This window comes from Uloborus diversus, chromosome 4, assembly GCF_026930045.1.
Source record: "Uloborus diversus isolate 005 chromosome 4, Udiv.v.3.1, whole genome shotgun sequence".
Classification (NCBI taxonomy): domain Eukaryota; kingdom Metazoa; phylum Arthropoda; class Arachnida; order Araneae; family Uloboridae; genus Uloborus; species Uloborus diversus.
In genome coordinates, this window is record NC_072734.1 from 77,949,654 (window position 1) to 77,969,015 (window position 19,362).

The 19,362-nt window shown below is 33.7% G+C and overlaps 1 protein-coding gene across 1 annotated transcript in view; it reads left to right on the forward strand.

The window, feature by feature from the left end:
• Positions 1–545: 545 nt before the first annotated feature.
• The window catches only part of LOC129220294 (uncharacterized), a 75,483-nt gene continuing 56,666 nt past the window's right edge, over positions 546–19,362 (forward strand). The window contains exon 1 of the mRNA XM_054854691.1: positions 546–721. Within this exon, the coding sequence (XP_054710666.1) occupies positions 673–721 (49 nt within the window). The 5' untranslated portion in view covers positions 546–672. The remainder of the gene's footprint in view (positions 722–19,362) is intronic.

The following is a 19,362-nucleotide window of genomic DNA, read 5'->3' on the forward strand; positions in this document are numbered from 1 at the left end:
ATACCACCCCCAACCTTCCAAAAAAAGGTAAATAAAAATAAAATCCCAAAACGTTTGTTTTGACAACATTGCAAAACAAATTTTCAATGGGTGTTTTTTGGTGAAAACCGTGCAGCTTGTGACCGTAAGTAATTTTATCAAATTGTATTGACTAATTTTCAAGTGTCAAACATTTCAATTTTATTGAAGTGCATTTTCAAACCCAGAGGAGAGAGAGAAAAAGAAACATGTAAGAAAAGCTCCAGTGCTGAAAAACTACTCTCCGATACAACTCAACCGAGTTTAACTTCTTCCGTTCTCTATAAAAATAAATGAATTTTCGAAATGCCTTCGATTCCCAGGATCATCCCCAAGGGGGCCGATCCGCCGGAGAGGTGCAGAGGTGGTCCATCGTTCAAAGTCAAAAGAGAAAATACACCGACATGCGTCGGTCTTCAATTTTCGGCGACGCCCACTCCGAGCGTTACGTCGGCGATCGATGCACGGTCCGAACTCCCTCCTTCGAACGCGTTCGATATTCCATTGTCCCCTTCGGAGTTCCTGGGAGTCGCATCGCAACCTGTGCCCGTCGCAGCGATGTGATTACCCTCCTCGCTCGATTTTGCCGCTACTTTGGCCATCCCTTTTTTTACCTGCTGCCTCCCTGTCCGAATTTTTCATCACCTCCGGAAGATGTACCGCTGCTGGATTATCATCTGCCTCGGGATATTCGTTCGAAAAGGTGAGGTTCGTTTCGCCCTTCACCCTTGACTTTATTTTTGGTAACACGTTCAATGCATAATTTCACATCCTTCAACTTTTTATTTCTGTCCATGTGTTATTTTGTGCAGTGAAATCCCGTTATAGCGAATAACAATACAGTGAAATATCCGATTCAACGAAATATATTTTCAATCCCGTTTTAATTGCCATTTCATTGTTTGTGTTCCATCACAACGAAATTTTCCTTTCAAAGAACAAAATTTGTGGCCCCTTAAAGTTTGTTGTCACGAGATGTTACTGTATTTCCGAATCAACACATTTAAAATTTTCATATTACGGTCCAAAATCTATATTTTTTAGAAATCCTGATTCTATGAACAAAGGTCAAAGTTTATATAGGTCTTTAGTTAGCAATTTATTAAGTAGTAAAACGAAGACAAGACTTGACACTCACGTGTAAAATAATCTTGCTATAGCAATATGCTATACAATAATAAATCTCTCTATAATATTTAGAAGTACCCAGTGGCGCAGCGAAGGGGGGAGGACTTCAGGGGTGAAATATCCCCCCCCCCAGTGGCCTTTGATTTTACATTATTTCCAATCCTAATACAGTAGTTCATACACGCGAAAAAACTGTTTTGATTTCAAAAAAAGGACGAAAATTGTGGCCGAGCTAGTGGAGATACTCATGAATCTGTACACTCCCATGTCCTCCCTCTTGAGTTTAAAATTTTGCTAGAAAAATGATGCTCTTTAAATTTAAAAAATAGTTAATTGAGTCAGACCATCCAATTAATTAACGACCTTCTTCAATGTTAATTGTACAAAGTTTTTTTTTCCACGTCTTGATCCCTTGTACAAAAAAGCAAAAAGTAGGGGATTGTGGGTCAAAGTGAAATAGCGGGGCAAAGTGAAATGGTGAAATATTTACTCTGCTTTTAGCGCCATCTAACTGGTAACATTTTAACTATGTAGTAGCACCTATAATCTATTCCAATCAGGAAAATAAATGCCGTCGAAGATTAAAGCATGTGACCATACAAGCATTTTTTAAAAATTGATAGTCACATCGTAATATTTTGTTGAAAGTCGAAAATTATTTTTGTAATTATAAAAGGATTATGTTCTTGTTTTAACCATTTTAAACATTAATTTTGATCTTCTAATATTTGGTACAGTATTTATTTAGTTAATATTATGCTTATTTGTATTTTAATTATTTTGTGCAATTAGTCAAGTACATGCGGGGCAAAGTGGATAGGACACAGTGAAATATTTCATTTTGTTTGCTTAAGCAATCATGTACTAAATCCCATTCGTATTCAGTTATAAATTATTTCATTTAAATTCCTTCATTTATTAATTCACTTCCTTATTCATTCATTCAATTATATTTTTTTATTCATTCACTCTTTTAGTCACTCATTTATTTTCCGTCATATTAATTAATTTAATTTTACATTTTTTGTTTCAGTGAATTTTTAATTTTTTTCATTAAACCTTTCATTTGCTGATTCATTTGATCTGAAATATTTTTTACAATCGAAGAGAAAATGTTTCATTGTAAAAATATTTTATTTTTCACTTTGCCCCATGAAAAAAAAGTGAAACATTTCCGCTTTTTTTTTGAAGGGAAAGAAAAATAAAAAAATATTATTTTAATGCCAGTTTTATGATAAAATACAAGGTTCTACCTTTATTTTCTGTAATTTTCAAAACAAATTTCCAATTTGTTTATTTTGCAAAGGCTCAGTCATCTTAACTACTCACTTTGCCCCACGTTCTCCTACATACAGGATGTAGTTTTATTTATTTTTTTGGTTCATTTTGCTGCAGTGTTTAACCTCTCTAAAAAATTTACCTGAATGATTTTTGTTTGTTGTCCCTTTTTGTCCGATAATTCGGTTTAATACGATCAATGCTCACATTCAAATCTTAGTAACTGAACATTACAAGAACTTTTTTTGTTTGCTGCATTTAATGCAGGTTTATTATTTTATATCAAAAAGAGTAACTCATCGCTTGTAACTCAGATCCATCAATTTTTCGTGTTTATTTAAATACTAGAAAATCGTTCGTCAAGGTATGACGGGTGAAAATTGCTTCTACATTTGAGCAAAGCAGTGGGATCGTTTTAAAAGTTTTTTTTTTTTTTTCTGAAAGAGCATGCTTAAAAACATAGGATCTGATAATTTTTTGATAAATTTGTTTACGTTTAATATTTTTATAAAATTACTTAAATCGGTGCGCTTTCATTGTTTACGTTTCTGTCGTGCGACATCACAAATGATGAAATGCCATTCAGTGTTGCATTCACGGAGAAAAATATTTAATTCGCATCTTTACTCACGTGTATTGGCAACGATATGGTTGATAGCAAGAGTAGAGCGCAATATTTAATTCGCTTCTTGATTATCATAACGTGGAAACGTGGTAGAAAGATGCGCCGAATTGCATCATTTGTGACGTCATAAAGACCACGCCTTGTTTTCAAAATCGGTCATTTAAGAAAATTAATTAAAAAATAGCAGTTGTGAAAATGAAAGTATTTTCTGAGTCCATGTTATTTTTTTACTCATTCTATCAATTTCAGTGACTAAAAATAGTACTTTTGACTGAAGGAAACAACCCCATTTCCTGTTTGGTAATATTTTGATAGTTGATATTTTAACCCAATTCCAGTGGATTAACCCTAAACTCCAGTCGATAGCGCCTCATTGTTGATCACATTTTAATTATAGTAAAATAATATACAGGTGTCCCTCGTATATCACGGTACTTCTACAACACGGTATCGATATTACACGGTACAAAACTTGATTTTAAATACTACACGGTTTTGATGTAACACGACTTTCAAAAGAAGGAATTTCATTTTTGTTCAATACATTGTTAAAAAATGTATGGTAATAATGGTAATAAGTTTTTACTTTGCTTTTATGAAACTTTTACGAAAAATTGTATGTCTTCGGCTCAAAAGTTTGGTTTCTCCGTATAACAGTAACTTTTAAATACATACTTGATTTTTCTCATCAGTGTTCTAAAAACAAAAAGATTAAAGTATTCCTGCCGTGTGCAGGTAAACGGTAGTATCTGCAGAAAGGAGTTTTTATTTGAAGAAATGCGTTTTGGACTCCATACTAACAATGGAGAAATGTTGGAATCAGACGTTTTTTCTTTTTTTTTCTTGTGCTTTTCTTTCAGCGGAAACCAAATAAGCGAGCTTGTACAATAGAGATAACATACAATAAATGACAAAAATACAAAAAAAAAAAGAAAAAATTTGCAGTTACTGCCCTTTATCTGCACACGGCAGAATATTATTTTGCTTCCAATGCATTGTAAGAAAATAAAGTTAGGATTAAATATAAGCTAAATTTGGCAAACGATAAATAAAAAATGTAGTCGAAATAAAATATGAAATAAAATAAATAGAATAGAAAGAAAGTTGATAAAATGTTTTCTTACTGTGCATAACAGTTTTAATTAGAGGTATATGTAAAATAATTAAGTTTTATCGTTTATAACAACTCTTATTTTAAAATCAGTGTGTCTTTGTATGCTCTGGTAGCTAGTTTTCGTTTGCATGTTCTATTGAGCCGAAATTTCAGCTGTTATAAAATTTGCACCTTATGAGTTGGTTTCGATATAACACGGTATACATCCCTTGATTTACATTATTTCAAGGTCTCTTATAACACGGTTTTTATGCAACACGGAACATGGTTTCGATACAACACGGTACACATTGACATGATTTATGATATGTACATTTATTATTAGGTTAAAAATAAGTAAAAAACTATTTATAAAAAAAAAAGCCTCGTATAACACGGTTTCGATACCACACGAAACGAATTAACCGTGTTATAAGAAGGATACCTGTAACAAAAAATAAAAATAAAATTTCGCAGCTTTAGCGATATTGAACTGAATGAACGATTTTAAACAAGGCAAAACAAACCATTAACCATGATTGTAACACTCTTACTTTTTCTCTGAATCGACTTCTACTGCGCAAAGTGTGTCGGATTCTCGCGCTATCATTGAAAGCCCTCTCACGCAGCGTCACGCAAGATTGCGTGAGATAGATGTATTTGAAATTCCTACTCTCTTCGCATTATCGTGGAAACCGTTTTCTGTCATTTGTACCCCTTTTGTTTTCATTTAGTATTTTGATCGGTTACGTATTCTGTAGCTATACAGTTTTGACAGCCAAGGACACGGCTTGAGCGATATACCGTAAAAGCGATTTATTCGAGCATTTAACTCTTTTTTTTTTTTTTTTCAAGTTTTTCATGGTCACTTAAATAGCAGGTAAAAGTTATGTTAACGAAAGATAACTTTGCAGCATGTGCACATTTAATTCAGAATTTACAACAAAAGGTAAAAACCATCAGCAGTCGATCGACACTCAAAAAGAATTTGTTGAGAGGCAAACATTGCAAATTCAAATATCATTATTATTTATTTTTTAAAAAAAACCTAAATACCATTTAAGCATTGCAAATTCAAACATCATTATTATTTATTTAAAAAAAAAAAACTAAATGCCATTTTTATCAGAATTATAAAATGCTGTTCGAATTTGCAATGTTTCCCTTTCAGCTTATTCTTTATAAGTGTCGACTACTGGTGCACTGTCGAATACTAGTACCCGTATCAACCACTAGGCCAAGGGTTCCCAACTTTTCGAATTTGCGGCATCCTCTGAAGTATTATAATTTTTTCACGGCATCCTCCGCTATAAATTTGCATTGCTTGACTTTCAGCAGCTACTACTGCAGTGTCGGCTACTAGTACGGTGTCAACTACTAGACAAGGGATCTCAAGCTTTTCCGATTGGCGGCACCATCTGAAGTATTAAATTTTCTCACAGCACCCTTGTCCATTGTACCAGCTTTTACCCAGCATCCTTAGCGGCTATATACACAGTAAGTAGACGAACTTCTTTCGCGTACTGCATTCTGGGTAAAAAAATCCAGATATAATCAAGAAGGTAGCAGGAGAAAGAAAAATCCGCATTTCACTGGTAAATAACCAGAATGCGGTTTAAAGCACGTTGTTTGCGGGGTCAAACGTGTCCATGTAAACGCGACTAAAGTGTCACACTTCACCTTACCCCTTATTGTTACGTCACGCTATTTTTCATAAACATATTTTTATAAAAAAAGCGCGATGTGACACTTCTTACCCCTTCCCTTCGATTGTCGCATCACACCTCCTCAAAGCGTGACATCAAATGCTCCTAATGGCATTTTTCAATTCAAGTATTTGAAACAAGAGGGAACTAACTATAGAACAACTTTGTTTATCCGGACTAACTGGAACCAATGGCAATCGGGATAAACGAAAATCCGAATAATCCGTGTAATAATCAAAACATTCTTAAATAAGCAGACTTATCTTTTATTGCAGCAAAAAACAATGACTTGTAACAAAACTATATGGCGCCGTTTCTTGCAACAACTTTATAGTTATGCTACAGCGGTGTCGGACTGAAGCTCCAAGAGTACGTGATATTATTTGTTAAATCAGTGCTATACTTTACTGTTCGTTCTCCACATGATTTGTACGTTTAATCAAAACAAAAACCGTGTATGTGGCGTATTTATAGTTCCGTTCGTGCAATCATAATTTAAAATTAGTATTTAAGTTTATATATTTTTTTCAATTCTACAAAATCGATCCGGATGAACGGGGGCTGGATAAACGAGTTTCTATTGTACATACATTGCTAACATCTAATATTCTCAAAAATTTTAAGCAAATATTTTGAGAAAAATTAAAGCAGCAATATGGCGATTGGCTTAGTTCCTCAGCGTTTTGTAACAGTCCCGGAGATAGCAATTACTAAATTGCTTTAATTAAGGAATCACTTTTAAATTGTTAAGTAGACGCAGCAGCTAATCATCGATCGCCGTCTCCCTTTCCGATCCTCTGGAGTCTCGCTCTACCGACCAAAATGAAAACTGGTAACGAAACTTTTGATTATAATTTTCATTCAAATGAAGAAATTCGTGGAGAGCATCATTTTAGTCTGTGGAGATCAATTTAGACGAAAAGGAAATCTAAACAAATGCAGTTCTTCTTTAGAAATTTCATAATACTAGAAAATCGCTCGTCAAGGTATGACGGGTGAAAATTGCTTCTGCATTTGAACGAAGCCATTGCCTGGTTGGTGATATTTTGATCGTTGAAATTTTAACCTTAACTGCAGTGGATGAACCCTAAACTCCAGTAGGTAGCGTTCATTGTTGACCACTTTTTCGTTTTTTCATTCTCCTCACCGGATCCAGTTCAGCCCAGTCAAAACAAAGCATTTCCCTGCATGTCAAACATTACCAAAAAAAAAAATCATGCCGCGCCGTGGGGCGAGTTGCATTGTTGATGACGTCAGGAGCGTTACTCGATCATTCCCTATTATATATATATTTATATATATATATAATATATATATATATATATATATATATATATATATATATATATATATATATATATATATATATATATATATATATAATAATATATATAATATATATATAATAATATATATATATATATATATATATATATATATATATATATATATAATAAGCAAGCCAAATTCCAAATATTAAACAAATTATATAAAAATAATGATGATAAAAAGGAAAATTGCAAAAAGCTATTATTTTGCTTATTTTATATTTACTTGGCTTTTTAATTTTGCTGCGTTGCGCATCAATGTATCTATGGGCTTTTGGTGTGGTCTTTTCAATATTTTTCACTTTTATTATATATATATATATATATATATATATATATATATATATATATATATATATATATATATATATCATTTAAAGTCTCACTCGTAAGTGGCACACTAGCAAGTGTATGAAACAAAAACAACAAATTGTTTTTGTTTCATACACTTGCTAGTGTGCCACTTAGGAGTGAGACTTTAAATGAGATATATATAATATACATTTAACACTTTAGCTTCATTTGCGCTGTCTAAATGTAGAATATTTTAAGTTATAAGAATTATATATATATGAGAATTTGTAATTTGGTAACAGAAAATTCCTTTAGTACGTTCGCACTTTGAGTCAGTCGTGTTAACACGAAATTATTGATGTTATCATTGAAAGTCATGCCGTAACCAAAGAGGAGGCTAGAAGGGTAGTCTTATGAAACCTTAAAAAACTTATATCGAAAATAACTTTGAGGAAGTTTTAAGTTTGGAATTACGAAATACAGGCTCTCCCTTGCCTTCGCTATTGACAAAATTCAACTTTATTTAATATTTTGAAGAAGAAATATCTTGCCTGCATCTATTTTTCGACATAAAATCTTTGAAATCTAAATAACTGTTTTCTTCCATCGATCGAAATTTATTTCCAGTATTCAATCCCTTTTCTCTTATTCAAAAGCAAATACTTTCTTTCGGAAAAAACAATTTAGTCTTCGACCGCCGTGCACCTCAGGCCGAACATCAGATGTTTCAAAGTGCATTTTAAATTATTTTATTCTCCTTGCAGATGTAGCCTTACTTTATATAAGAGTGTTTGAGCAATTCTACCCTCAGAGTAATTTAGGCTTAGCACGCAGTTCGTTCAGTATTTTGCGTTTCTTAAACTTCATAAAATCACGTTCCTTTAAAACTTTACTTTATGAGCGGTAAGATATTGTTAAGACATTTTTGTTTTAAAGAAACGATTAAAGAATACCTTTTCGAAATGAATTTTTGGTTGTTGTATTGCAGCGAGTTTCGATTATGAACCTTTTAGGTGCCAAAATGTGCACTTAACTCACTGAGCTTAAACACAACTGGAATGACGAGCAAGTAAAACGGTTTTTGGTCAAAAGATAGGAAATATAATTCGCTATTTCAACTAAAGGTGGCACTGCAATCTCTGCTGAAAGAATTAAAACATACAAATGCCGTAACTTATAACTTGCTTTTAAGTTTAGTGAAAAGCACTTTTTTGTCTTGTTTATGGGTTTTTTCCTTTTCTATTCATTTAAAATTACATTACATCACAATTAAACTTTATCGCAGAGGGTTAACGTGGAACGAAGTGTTTTACCTCTTTTGGTAGTTCCCACCACAAGGTAGCTTATATTCAAGTCCTAAAATTGCGGATAACTTAAAAAATACTACAGAAAAACTTGTAGAAAAATATTCCGTAAAAAATGGAGAAATGTTTTTGTTCTTTGACAAATGAGGGTATTTTATCTCTCGAAATAATTTATTTGTTTGTTCAAAATTTTATCTTTGACGTCTGAATTACATATCGTCGACTCAGAGCAACTCTAAGATGTGTAATCCCAGAAATAACACGAACATATCTTACTTCATATGTTGCCGGCAACTACATAAATTTTCCAAATAGAATCTTTTTTTTTTTTTGTTTTTGGACAGTGCCTTTTAGTTTCAGCTGAAACTACACGGTGAATAAATTATAAATTTCTGCACAAGTTACACAATTTTTCGAGAGTTTCACTGCATAATTACAGTATGTACACCAACATACAACCAGATTCCTTTCACCAATCTTTTTGCCGTCGTAAAAGCTTACAAAAATAGTCATTACAAGCACAGAAAACATGAGGCAATTTGTTCAGCTCTCAGGATGCGAACGGAATTGCTTGAAGTGGTCCACACGTTTTTCACTTCTCAGACATTATCGAATCAGGCAACTTCTGTGATGAAATAAACTCGGGCGTTGCTCCAGGCAAACGCGACTCCACCGGGGTAACATTCTAGATAAAAGTAAGAAAGTTTTCCTCTCGCAGGCACTATTAGGAATGTTTTTATTTTCTGCTTGTTTGGATGTGGTTCAGACTATTAAAAGAAGTGACCGTATATGCTAGAGAATTTTTGTGGGAAAAGAGTTTCCTTGTATTCATATGCATTGTTGTTCAATTAACAGGTTGCAGTTGATTTTGTAAGTCATCTATAAATTAATCACTTGATAAAGGTTTGCTATGATAACCATGGAAAGCGTAATAAAGCAAAAAAAAAAAAAAAAGCTCTAGAAGTTGAGATGTTTCAGAAAATTATTTATTATGATTATTAACGACTTTGTTCTTGAGTTTTGAAAGCTTTTTCACTAAATAAAAGTCTCCATTGTAGCCTTGCAACAGCCCTTGTTCTAATTCTTTGATCAATATTTTTATAGTTGAGTTCGTTCAATGGAACAGGAAATTTTACACAAAAAATTATTCTATTAAGCGGGATATTCCATTATTCGGGATCACTGGAATTAATTACACCCAAACCTGTTTTTATAGTCTTTTTTTATGTGATTTTATTTGTGCGAATTTTTTTTTGTGCGTATATTAAAATTTCAGTCAGATTTGGATTCAATTGACGAAATTATTTTTTGAAACGAGTGCGAGGTAGTATCTTCGAAGTGACGATATAGGCACTCCGATGGGAAGTCACTGTGACCTCCCAAAAATTTCCTTCTTCGGGAAATTTTGTCCGACTACTCATCAAAAATTGTCACTTTGTTTTCGTTTAAATGTTACAATTCTTAAGTTTTTGGGTTATTTTCACTGTTAGACTTTTTTCATTCGGTCCCTATCCACCACACACACAAAAAAAATTTTTCATTGTGTTGCGAAAAGTACTTTTTAACGCAACTCGTGAAGTTCTGAACAATTTTTTATGCAATTTTTTTATGCTGTCCCTATCCATCGCACAAAAACAGGTTTGGGTGTACTTCGGTTTTTTACATTTAAAGGTTAGTACATAAAGCGGGAAAATCTTTTCACTGCTATGCCACTAAGCAGTTCGACTGTATTAGACCCCCTTATCATTTGTCTTACTCACAACATGTAAATGTCCAAAATCAGATAAAACCCGTAAACAACCTTTTTCCAGAAAAAAAAAGGGAAATTTAGTAAATAAGGCATGAATATATAATCTTAATGTTAGTGAATTGAAGGAGTAAAATTTTTAGCTCGTTTTCTCAAAATCAAATTTCAAACAAAAAGAAAAGATAATTGCATATTCTCTTGCGAACTGAAGTTGTGACAAAGTGCGCATACAGGATATCTTTTTTTTTTCAGTGCAATTATCCAGTGTGAGCAAATCATGATAAAAGAGTTTAAAAACAATGTAATTTTCATGAACGGAATCATCCTTTTTGAAAATTTTTGAAACCGCGTTCACTACCTTTCTCAATTCTTCGTACACTAGCACTAATTGGTCTGAAATCACTTTCTAATCACTGGATAACTTTGGGACTGGCCATAAATGTCTGACTTTTTTCTACATTTTAACCCCCCACCCTCACCCCTGGCACCCCTTCATCTCCCAGGACATGTCACTATTTTTCATAGACATATTTTTATAAAAAAATATGTGATGTCACTTCCTCTCCTCCTTGCCCCAAACTCGGAATTACATGACCCCACTTCTCCCACAATGCATGCCCCCCTTCTTCTGCGTTCAAAGATTTAGAAAACTTCAGTGATATTTTCGGAAAACTAATGTTTAGTCTTCTGACGTTTTATCAAGCTCAAAACTATTATCCTACTGAAAACTTTGAAAAATGAATCGCAACAAATTTCGGGTTCACCAAAACCTTCCCTGAACCCTGAAGTTGATATCAGCGGAGCTCTCCTTGGGTATATGCAATACTTCTCCAGTTTTGGTGCTGTGAGAACATTAATTTTTTGCATTCATTTAAGGTTCAAAAAATTTAAAAAGGAAAAAAAAATCCCGATGCTCTTGTTCGAGAAACACACACACACAAAAGGAGCTGATGTGTGCATCACATGACTTCCTTTTACTAAAATTTAATGACATTTTCTCATTATTGGCAGTTTTAATATGATTCAATAGTTTACTCTCTAAATATCACGAACAGTGGCCAAATTGAAACAAGATTTAAAATAAATAAATAAATAAAAATTGAAAAAATCTCAAAATTTGTCGCCAAGTTGGCGACAAAACATGGCGACCAAAAGACTGGCGATATATCGCCAAGTGGCCACCAAATTTTAACACCACTTGAGTTTACATCAAAATTAACAATGATTTCCTCCCAAAAAGGGGCAAAAGAACCCCTTTGGAGCATCCGAATGCAACCAAAAAAGAAGGTGCACAACTAGACCCCACTAGGAGTCTACATACCAAATTTCAACTTCCTAGGACATTCCGTTCTTGAGTTACGCGACATACATACGTACATACAGACGTCACGAGAAAACTCGTTGTAATTAACTCGGGGATAGTCAAAATGGATATTTCGGGTGTCTGTACTTTCCTAGGTACATATCCACGTGTGGTCGTGTTGAAAAAAATACTCAACATTTATTTGGAGGTGAGCAAAATGGAAATTAAGGCCTATTTTCGGGAGAAAATTTTTTCGCGAATACAAAATACTTCCTTTTTTGTAAAAGGAAGTAAAAAGGCTTTATTTTTCCCTTGATCGATAGACGCAGAGATATCCAAATACGACATAACAAAATATAACTTTTAGTTACAATGTCATTCTTAAATTTCTCACCATCTACGTGACATAATTCTGGCATCAATACATTCTCGTACCTTCCTTTTGGTCCACGTTCGAGTCGACAGTGATGTGCCTGTGGGGAGCTATCGGAGTTAATGTACATTCCCTCTGGAATCATGGTGACACTGCTATAAGACTGTTCCCTTGTTAGTCACTCCTCAGATATAATCAAATCAGTCAATTCTGCTGCAAAGCGAACTGGATGATTGCTGCCGGCAAACAATTCTGCATTTCAGCGACTTTTCGAGATAAGGTTAGAAGTTTCTTCGTTCTATGGCATAATTATGGAATTTTATTTCGTATATATATATATGCACCATTTTTATGCCAAAGGACTTGAATTAATCGTTAAACAGCATATAAAACTATTTTTTATGGAAAATTTACTCCTACCATTGCATCAGCCCTTTTTATTTTTAAAATTATTTTTGGCCAAGGCAGCTTGCATCTTATTTTGAAGACATTTTTTAGCGCATTTCTTATAATCATTCACATTTTTCAGTACTGGAACCCATGTTCATTTGGGACAGGGGAGAAGGGAATGTTAGGGAACTCTTTCTATGAAGCATTTTATAAATGATGCATACTAGTATTTTCAACATTTTTGACATCCTCCCCCCTTTGTCGCAATGGGCCACAATTCAACTAACTCATCCCCCGCCCCGTCAGTTTCATAACCCCCGTCATCACTTATAAAGGAACATTTGTAGACGACCCCTTACATATTACGACACATGACGTACTTCATGAATCATTTTAACAACTTAATTTTCGCTATTAAGTTGCTTATTTAATTGTATGATTTTATATATAATATAAACTTTTAATTGCTTATCTTTGTTCAAACTATTAAAAATGTGGACTCATTAAGTCAAATCCTGAAAAAGTGTCTTCTGATACTAAAAACTTAACGAGCTTTTCTCATTCTTCTTAATTTGGCAGTATATACTGGCTCGAAGTTTTGAGGGGTCGTCCACAAATGATGTCATACTTTGAGGGGATTCAGATCCATCATTTATTTTCACCTGGGAAATAATGACATTGATAAGGTCTGTCACGGAGGTGAGGAATTTTTCATTAATATAGGCCCAAGAGATACATTTTTCAGGGGTTTTTTTTTCTTCGTTGCTACAATCTGCACATGTTAAGCAAATGAAAACAAGTTCACTTCTTTTTTTACATTAATTTTCATACCTGAAATTCAAGTTCACGGAGGTGAGAAGTCAGAGTAACCACACTAAGTTTTTAAAGGAAAATCTATCTTCTTGATCTTTGACAAAAATCTCACAACTTTAACTATGGCTGAAAATAAACATAGGGGCTCCCTTGTATCATGGAAAATAAAATTTGATTGCCATTACTGCCACGTGTTAATGAGGAATGGCATTTTGTGTTTAGGTTAACGGAGGTGAGAAGTTATTGTGTGACATGATTCCTTGTCCTACTAAAATGAACTAAAACACAATATTAAAAAATTAAATATACTTAAACAATTTGTTTTTGAGACACCTTGTGAAAGGAATAATAAATGAATATATATATATATATATAAATACTTTGAATTAAACAAGTTATTAAGCAACATAAACAGTCACACAAGGTGTGACATGCCACGGAGGTGAGAGTTCACATATTGCGAACCAAAAATATGCTAAAATAAAAATTATTTTTGAAAAATTGTTGGCAGGTCTAAATAGATATATTTTTGATGAAATAAAAAATTATTGTTAAATGAATTGTTCCTTAACGTTTTTACAGCAAAAGGCGTGTAACTGAAAAGTTACACTTCTTGAAGAATAACACTTATATATTTAGATAAAAAATACCTTTAAAGATTTTTTTAAGTTCCTGAAACACTTTTCCTTACTCATTTAAAAACATATCTCAAGACCTAAGGAAAGGGATACTTTCGATTTGCAATCACAAATCAAAATGAAGCATAAATGGAAAATACATTATAAATTTACTTTTTCCCGTATATTAAAAAGAAAGAAAGAAAAAGAGGAAAAGACAAAACAAGTTTAGAACTATGCCTCACAGGTTACATTATTATAGAGCATACATTTCTGCGAACTGTGAATTTTGAGAACAAGTTTTAAGCTTTGAAATAACAATAAAATATGAAATTAAATGTTTTAAGTGTACAAAGAAAGATTGTAAGTAATGTTTTCTTCAGAGTCTTGAGAAAAAATAGAAAAGAAAGTACTATAAAACAACCACTGTAACGACAAGAGATTAAATGATTTCTCCGCAACTGAATTTTCCTTATGATGAAGTTTTAAAACTTCAGTATAAAACAAAGCAAGTATTGGATTAAAATATAGGCGTTTTAGGAAGGGAAAAATTAAAAATCAAATATTTATAGCTATTTTTAATTTAAAAAGAAATTATATTGCTTGAATGGAAAAAAGCTAATTTATTTTCATATGACAGAACAGGAGAACAGAGGAAATTCGTTTTTTAATTTTGAATTATCTAAAAAATACAGGGTGTCCGAAAAGTGCTTGACACATTTTAAAAATTCATAGAAAACAAACAAATTGTCGTATGAATTTGCGGTTTGCACCATAATACTTCTCAGGTTCATGAGTTTTTATGACATAGGAAAAAAAAGGAGAAAAAAAGAAGAAAAAAGGCATTTCGCCGCCAGGGTGTCAGTATATGCTATGCTTGTAATTCTTAGTTTAGTAATTTTCATTCCTTTTTGCGTTTTCCCATGTCAACAAAAACGATTTAAACGCAACTTTTAAATCGTTTTTATTGACACGGGAAAGCACAAAAATCTAGATGACGGAGGATCTTTTATCTGTTCCAAAATGTTCCCTTTTTCTAACCAAATCGTCGTGGTGCATCTAAAATATATCTCCACTTTTTCTTTAAAGTGTATTCTATGGCAATCGCTAGGAGTTTTCGGCTCAAGGCGTTCCAGAATTTATCATATTGTAACGGATCCGGTGAGGCTTCCAACTTTCTTGAAAGGACGACCCAGTTCTTGATTAAGAATACAGAAAAGCTATTTACACTATGCACAGGGAAGATCGTCAACAACTGCTAAATTAATCATCAGCAATTAAGCAAATATCACACAAACCGTAAACTCAATGGTTACACAAGTATTTACTTCCAAATACGAAAAACAACACAGCGAAATGCCTCGCAATAAACAGAGCTAATACACTCTCAGCACAAATTCTCAATCGAAACTAAACTTTTTATCCAGCGTAACGACTTATATACACACCGAAAAGAGAGCTCTCAAATATTCCACAAGATTCGAAACGCTTCTCGAAATGCGTAGACCGTTATCAAATTTTGTCAATGAAAAAAAAAGAAATAGGGGGGTCGTATACTTCAGCCGAATGTATAGCGGCTGTATATTCATTATGGGAAACTATTTACAGGTTACGTTACTACAATAATTACTATTTACAGAATTTGTAACAATATGTTATATTCATCTGAAAGGCAAATTTCTTTCTGTTGAAGTCATCTCTGCAATAAAGTGGGAAAATTACATCCGACTATTTTCCATCATCCTTCAGCCTAAAGGGTCCACGCACAAATAACGCACTTTGCTTCCTAAATAAGTAACAACCAAATTTTTTTCTCGGTTTTCTAACTAAAAAAACAAAGCGATCTCCTGCGTCTTGCGTCCCTACTGTTTTTTAACTCTTATTTTCCTTCTTTTTTTAAAAAAAAAATAGTTGCTGTTTATAATAGCGTGCTTGAAATTTTTCAACAAACAAGTTTCATTATTTCCTCCTACTCTCTGCAAAACATTGTGAGTGAGAGAAGTTAACTAGATCAGCTGATAATGCCATACACAAGAAAGGTGGAAGCTGGACAAGAAGTGTCACTGATTGACAGGTCCTCGCCACCCCTTTTGTTGTTAAGTGTACTTGATGTCTGACACCTGTGACGCCTTTTGTTACTAAGCTATTCGTTACTTCACTACCAATTGAAACTGGTTTCGCTTTCAAAGAGAAGAAAATGGAGCTAGTATAAAGCAAATATTTGATCGTAATTTTGTAAAAACAGGGGCTATTTCGTTATCTCTCTGTGGGGGAAAGGGAAAGAGGGTGGTGAATGAAACCTTGTGGGTGGGTGTACCTCGATGCCAGTACTGCTGTTGGGAAACGAATATTTGCGGGAACTCTCCTTTGTGTTTGGGGGGGGGGGACGAACCAAAATAAAAGATGCTTTTAAACCAATTGACATTATAGTTGCGTTATTTTTGTAATGAAAAACCAAAGACTTTGGGTTTCGGAGGTGCCCCTCCCCCCTCAACTACAGCACTGTTTGATCTCTTATCATTTTTAGCTTTACTTGAACCAAATGGAAACTATTTAGGGCGAGTTTGCACAAACTGTTTATTAAGCACGTGCGACAGTAGCGACGGAAGGCAAAAGCTTCAATGTGATCTATACTGCCGTGTGCAGGTAAACGGCAGTATCTGCAGAAATGAGTTTTCGAGATATTTGAAGAAATGTGCGGTGGATTCAATGCTAACAATAGGGAAATGTTGGAATTAGACGTCTTTTTCGCGCCTTTTTTTCATCGGAAACCAACTAATTGAGCTTCTACAGTAAAGATAACGTACAATAGATGACAAAAATGCAAAAAAATGGAAAATGAAAAATTTGCAGTTACTGCCCTTTACCTGCACACGGCAGTATAGGAATGCATGGGCAAAAAAATAAAACACTTTGATCTTTACTTACTGCAACGATTTATGCCTTTCAGTTAAGCCCTGGTTTCCTAGAAGCAAAGGCGCCAGTCTTCGGCGTCGCTCTCCGCCGAGGAGAAAACTTGATTCTTCTGCGCATGCGCGCCCGAGCTAAACCGACGTGGTGCATCGCCACGTCGGAATCAACTTGACTTTGATTTCAGCGTCAAGCGTGAGCTTTACGCCCGTGTAATCCAATCAAAATGTCGCTAGATTTTTTCCCAGAAGAAACATTTATTGAGATGGTTCAGCTGAATCCTGTGCTATATAACGTATCGAAGAAAGGATACAAAAACCAACTAGCAAAAGAAAATTGCTGGAAAGCAATTTCAGAATCGATAAATGTTCTAGGTAATTTTAAAAGTTAATAATTATAAAAAAAAAATACTGTTTTCATGTCTAAGAAAATGAACTAAATTCATTATTTTGTAAACGATGCATATAATTTGATTTTCCCTGCCTCTAAATAAGAATATGTGATTAAAACGTTACTTAAACAATTCACCTTCAACGTACTCTGGAAATACACGAATTAAAGTTCACAATTGTTTGTATTTAATGTTATTAGTTCTTCATTTTCTTCCTCTTCCAGCAGCAATGCTGTAATAAGACGTTTTTTAGTTGCAAGATCCATTTCTCGTTTTGTTTCTCGATTTGTTTCAGTTTTGCAACGCAACTGCTCTCTCGCGAAAACAACTCGTTCAGATTTCCCGCGCGCGATTGGGGTTGCCTAGGAATCCACTTTGGCATAGCTCCTCGCTGCTCTTCAACTCGTCGCACGCTGACGTCGGCGATGGACGCGGTTAACGCGACCTAGGAAACCAGTGCTTTATGCCATTTAATCAGTTTTATGCCTTTTTTGTTAAGATATTTTACGAGCTTATTATTTTTTTTCCAGTTCTTACACACCACTTTGCACTGGGCTCAATGTGAGCTTAAGATGACTTTGAACCAAGTAAATAACTCATTTGAAATTGTTTTATCATTATAAATACGTATTTATTTTCGGATAACTGTACGACACTTTAAGAGTTTTCCTTTAAGTTGATGCCAAAATAGACACATTTACACTATTAAAATTTCAGTTGAACGGTTAAAAATAGATACATAGCGTATTAAATTTACCCTGAAGGCCTGCATTAAAGGAGGGTGAAATAAATATTTACTAAGTTGCTCATCTAAGTTAAAAATTATGATTTTCAAGTGCACCTTTCTTGCGTAAAAGTGCAGCATTATGTATATTCTGAAAACAATATTGTGATAGTTATGTCACATAGCTAAAGGTTTCATACATTACTCTTACTACAGTGAAGGCTAGTTACAACAAACACTAATACAACGACGATATTTCTTGTAACGGGACTGAAAATTATTTTCGAATAATAAGATTTCGTTCCCGATCATTAAGATTTATCCTGATTGAATTTCCATTAAGTTGTTTGAATGGGGTTGTTGACTTCAGTCAAAAGTCCTTCTTTTAGTCACTAAAGTTGATGAAAAGAGCAAAAAAAAAAAAAAAACACGGACCTAGAAAATATTTTTATTTTCACAACATTTAATTTTTAATTAAATTTTTTAAATGTCCGAATTTTCAAACAAGGAGTGGTCTTTATGATGTCACAAATGATGAACTTGGGCGCGTTTTCCACTGACTCGCTGAATGTTTACCCTTGATGGCCACCTCATTTCCAAGTTCTGATAGTTCAGAAGCGAATTAAATATTGCGCTCAACGCTTGCTATCAACCATGTCGTTGCCACTACATATGAGTAAAGAAGCAAATTAAATTTTGCGTTCTGCGCCAGTGGCATCAGTGAATGGCATTTAATCGCTTGTGATGTCATGTGCAGAAGCGTAAAAAATGAAATTGAATCTCCGCATCGATTAAAATAATTGTTAAAAACACCAATCTTTGTCAAATTATTTAAAAAAATGGTCAAATCCTATGGTTTTAAACATGGTCTTTCAGAAAAAAAAAACTTTTGAAATTTCGGAAACGACACCATTCAATTACAACGAAATTTCCATTGCAACGAACAGAATTTGCGGTCTTTTGAAGTTCGTTGTAACGGGATTTCACTACTAATAATGGAATAAAAAAATTGGTAACTTCTCCATTTCTACGTGATAAAAGGACATTGGGAGAATTTCTGCACATGAAAGTTGAGGCCACTAATTTAAGTTTTTCTTACGAAAAAAAAAAATCTATATATTACTTCTATTCATTTATTACTATTCTTTCGGAAGTCTTAAAAATGTTTCACACAATCTCAGAATTTCAGTGATTGGTTGAGAAACTGGTTTAGATCATAATTTGCTCAGAACCACTCGAGCGAAGTTTCTTGGGTGTTATGATCTGTTATCACTGAAAATAAAAGCGTTGAAACAAATAGTAGTGCCATTTAAAATTAAC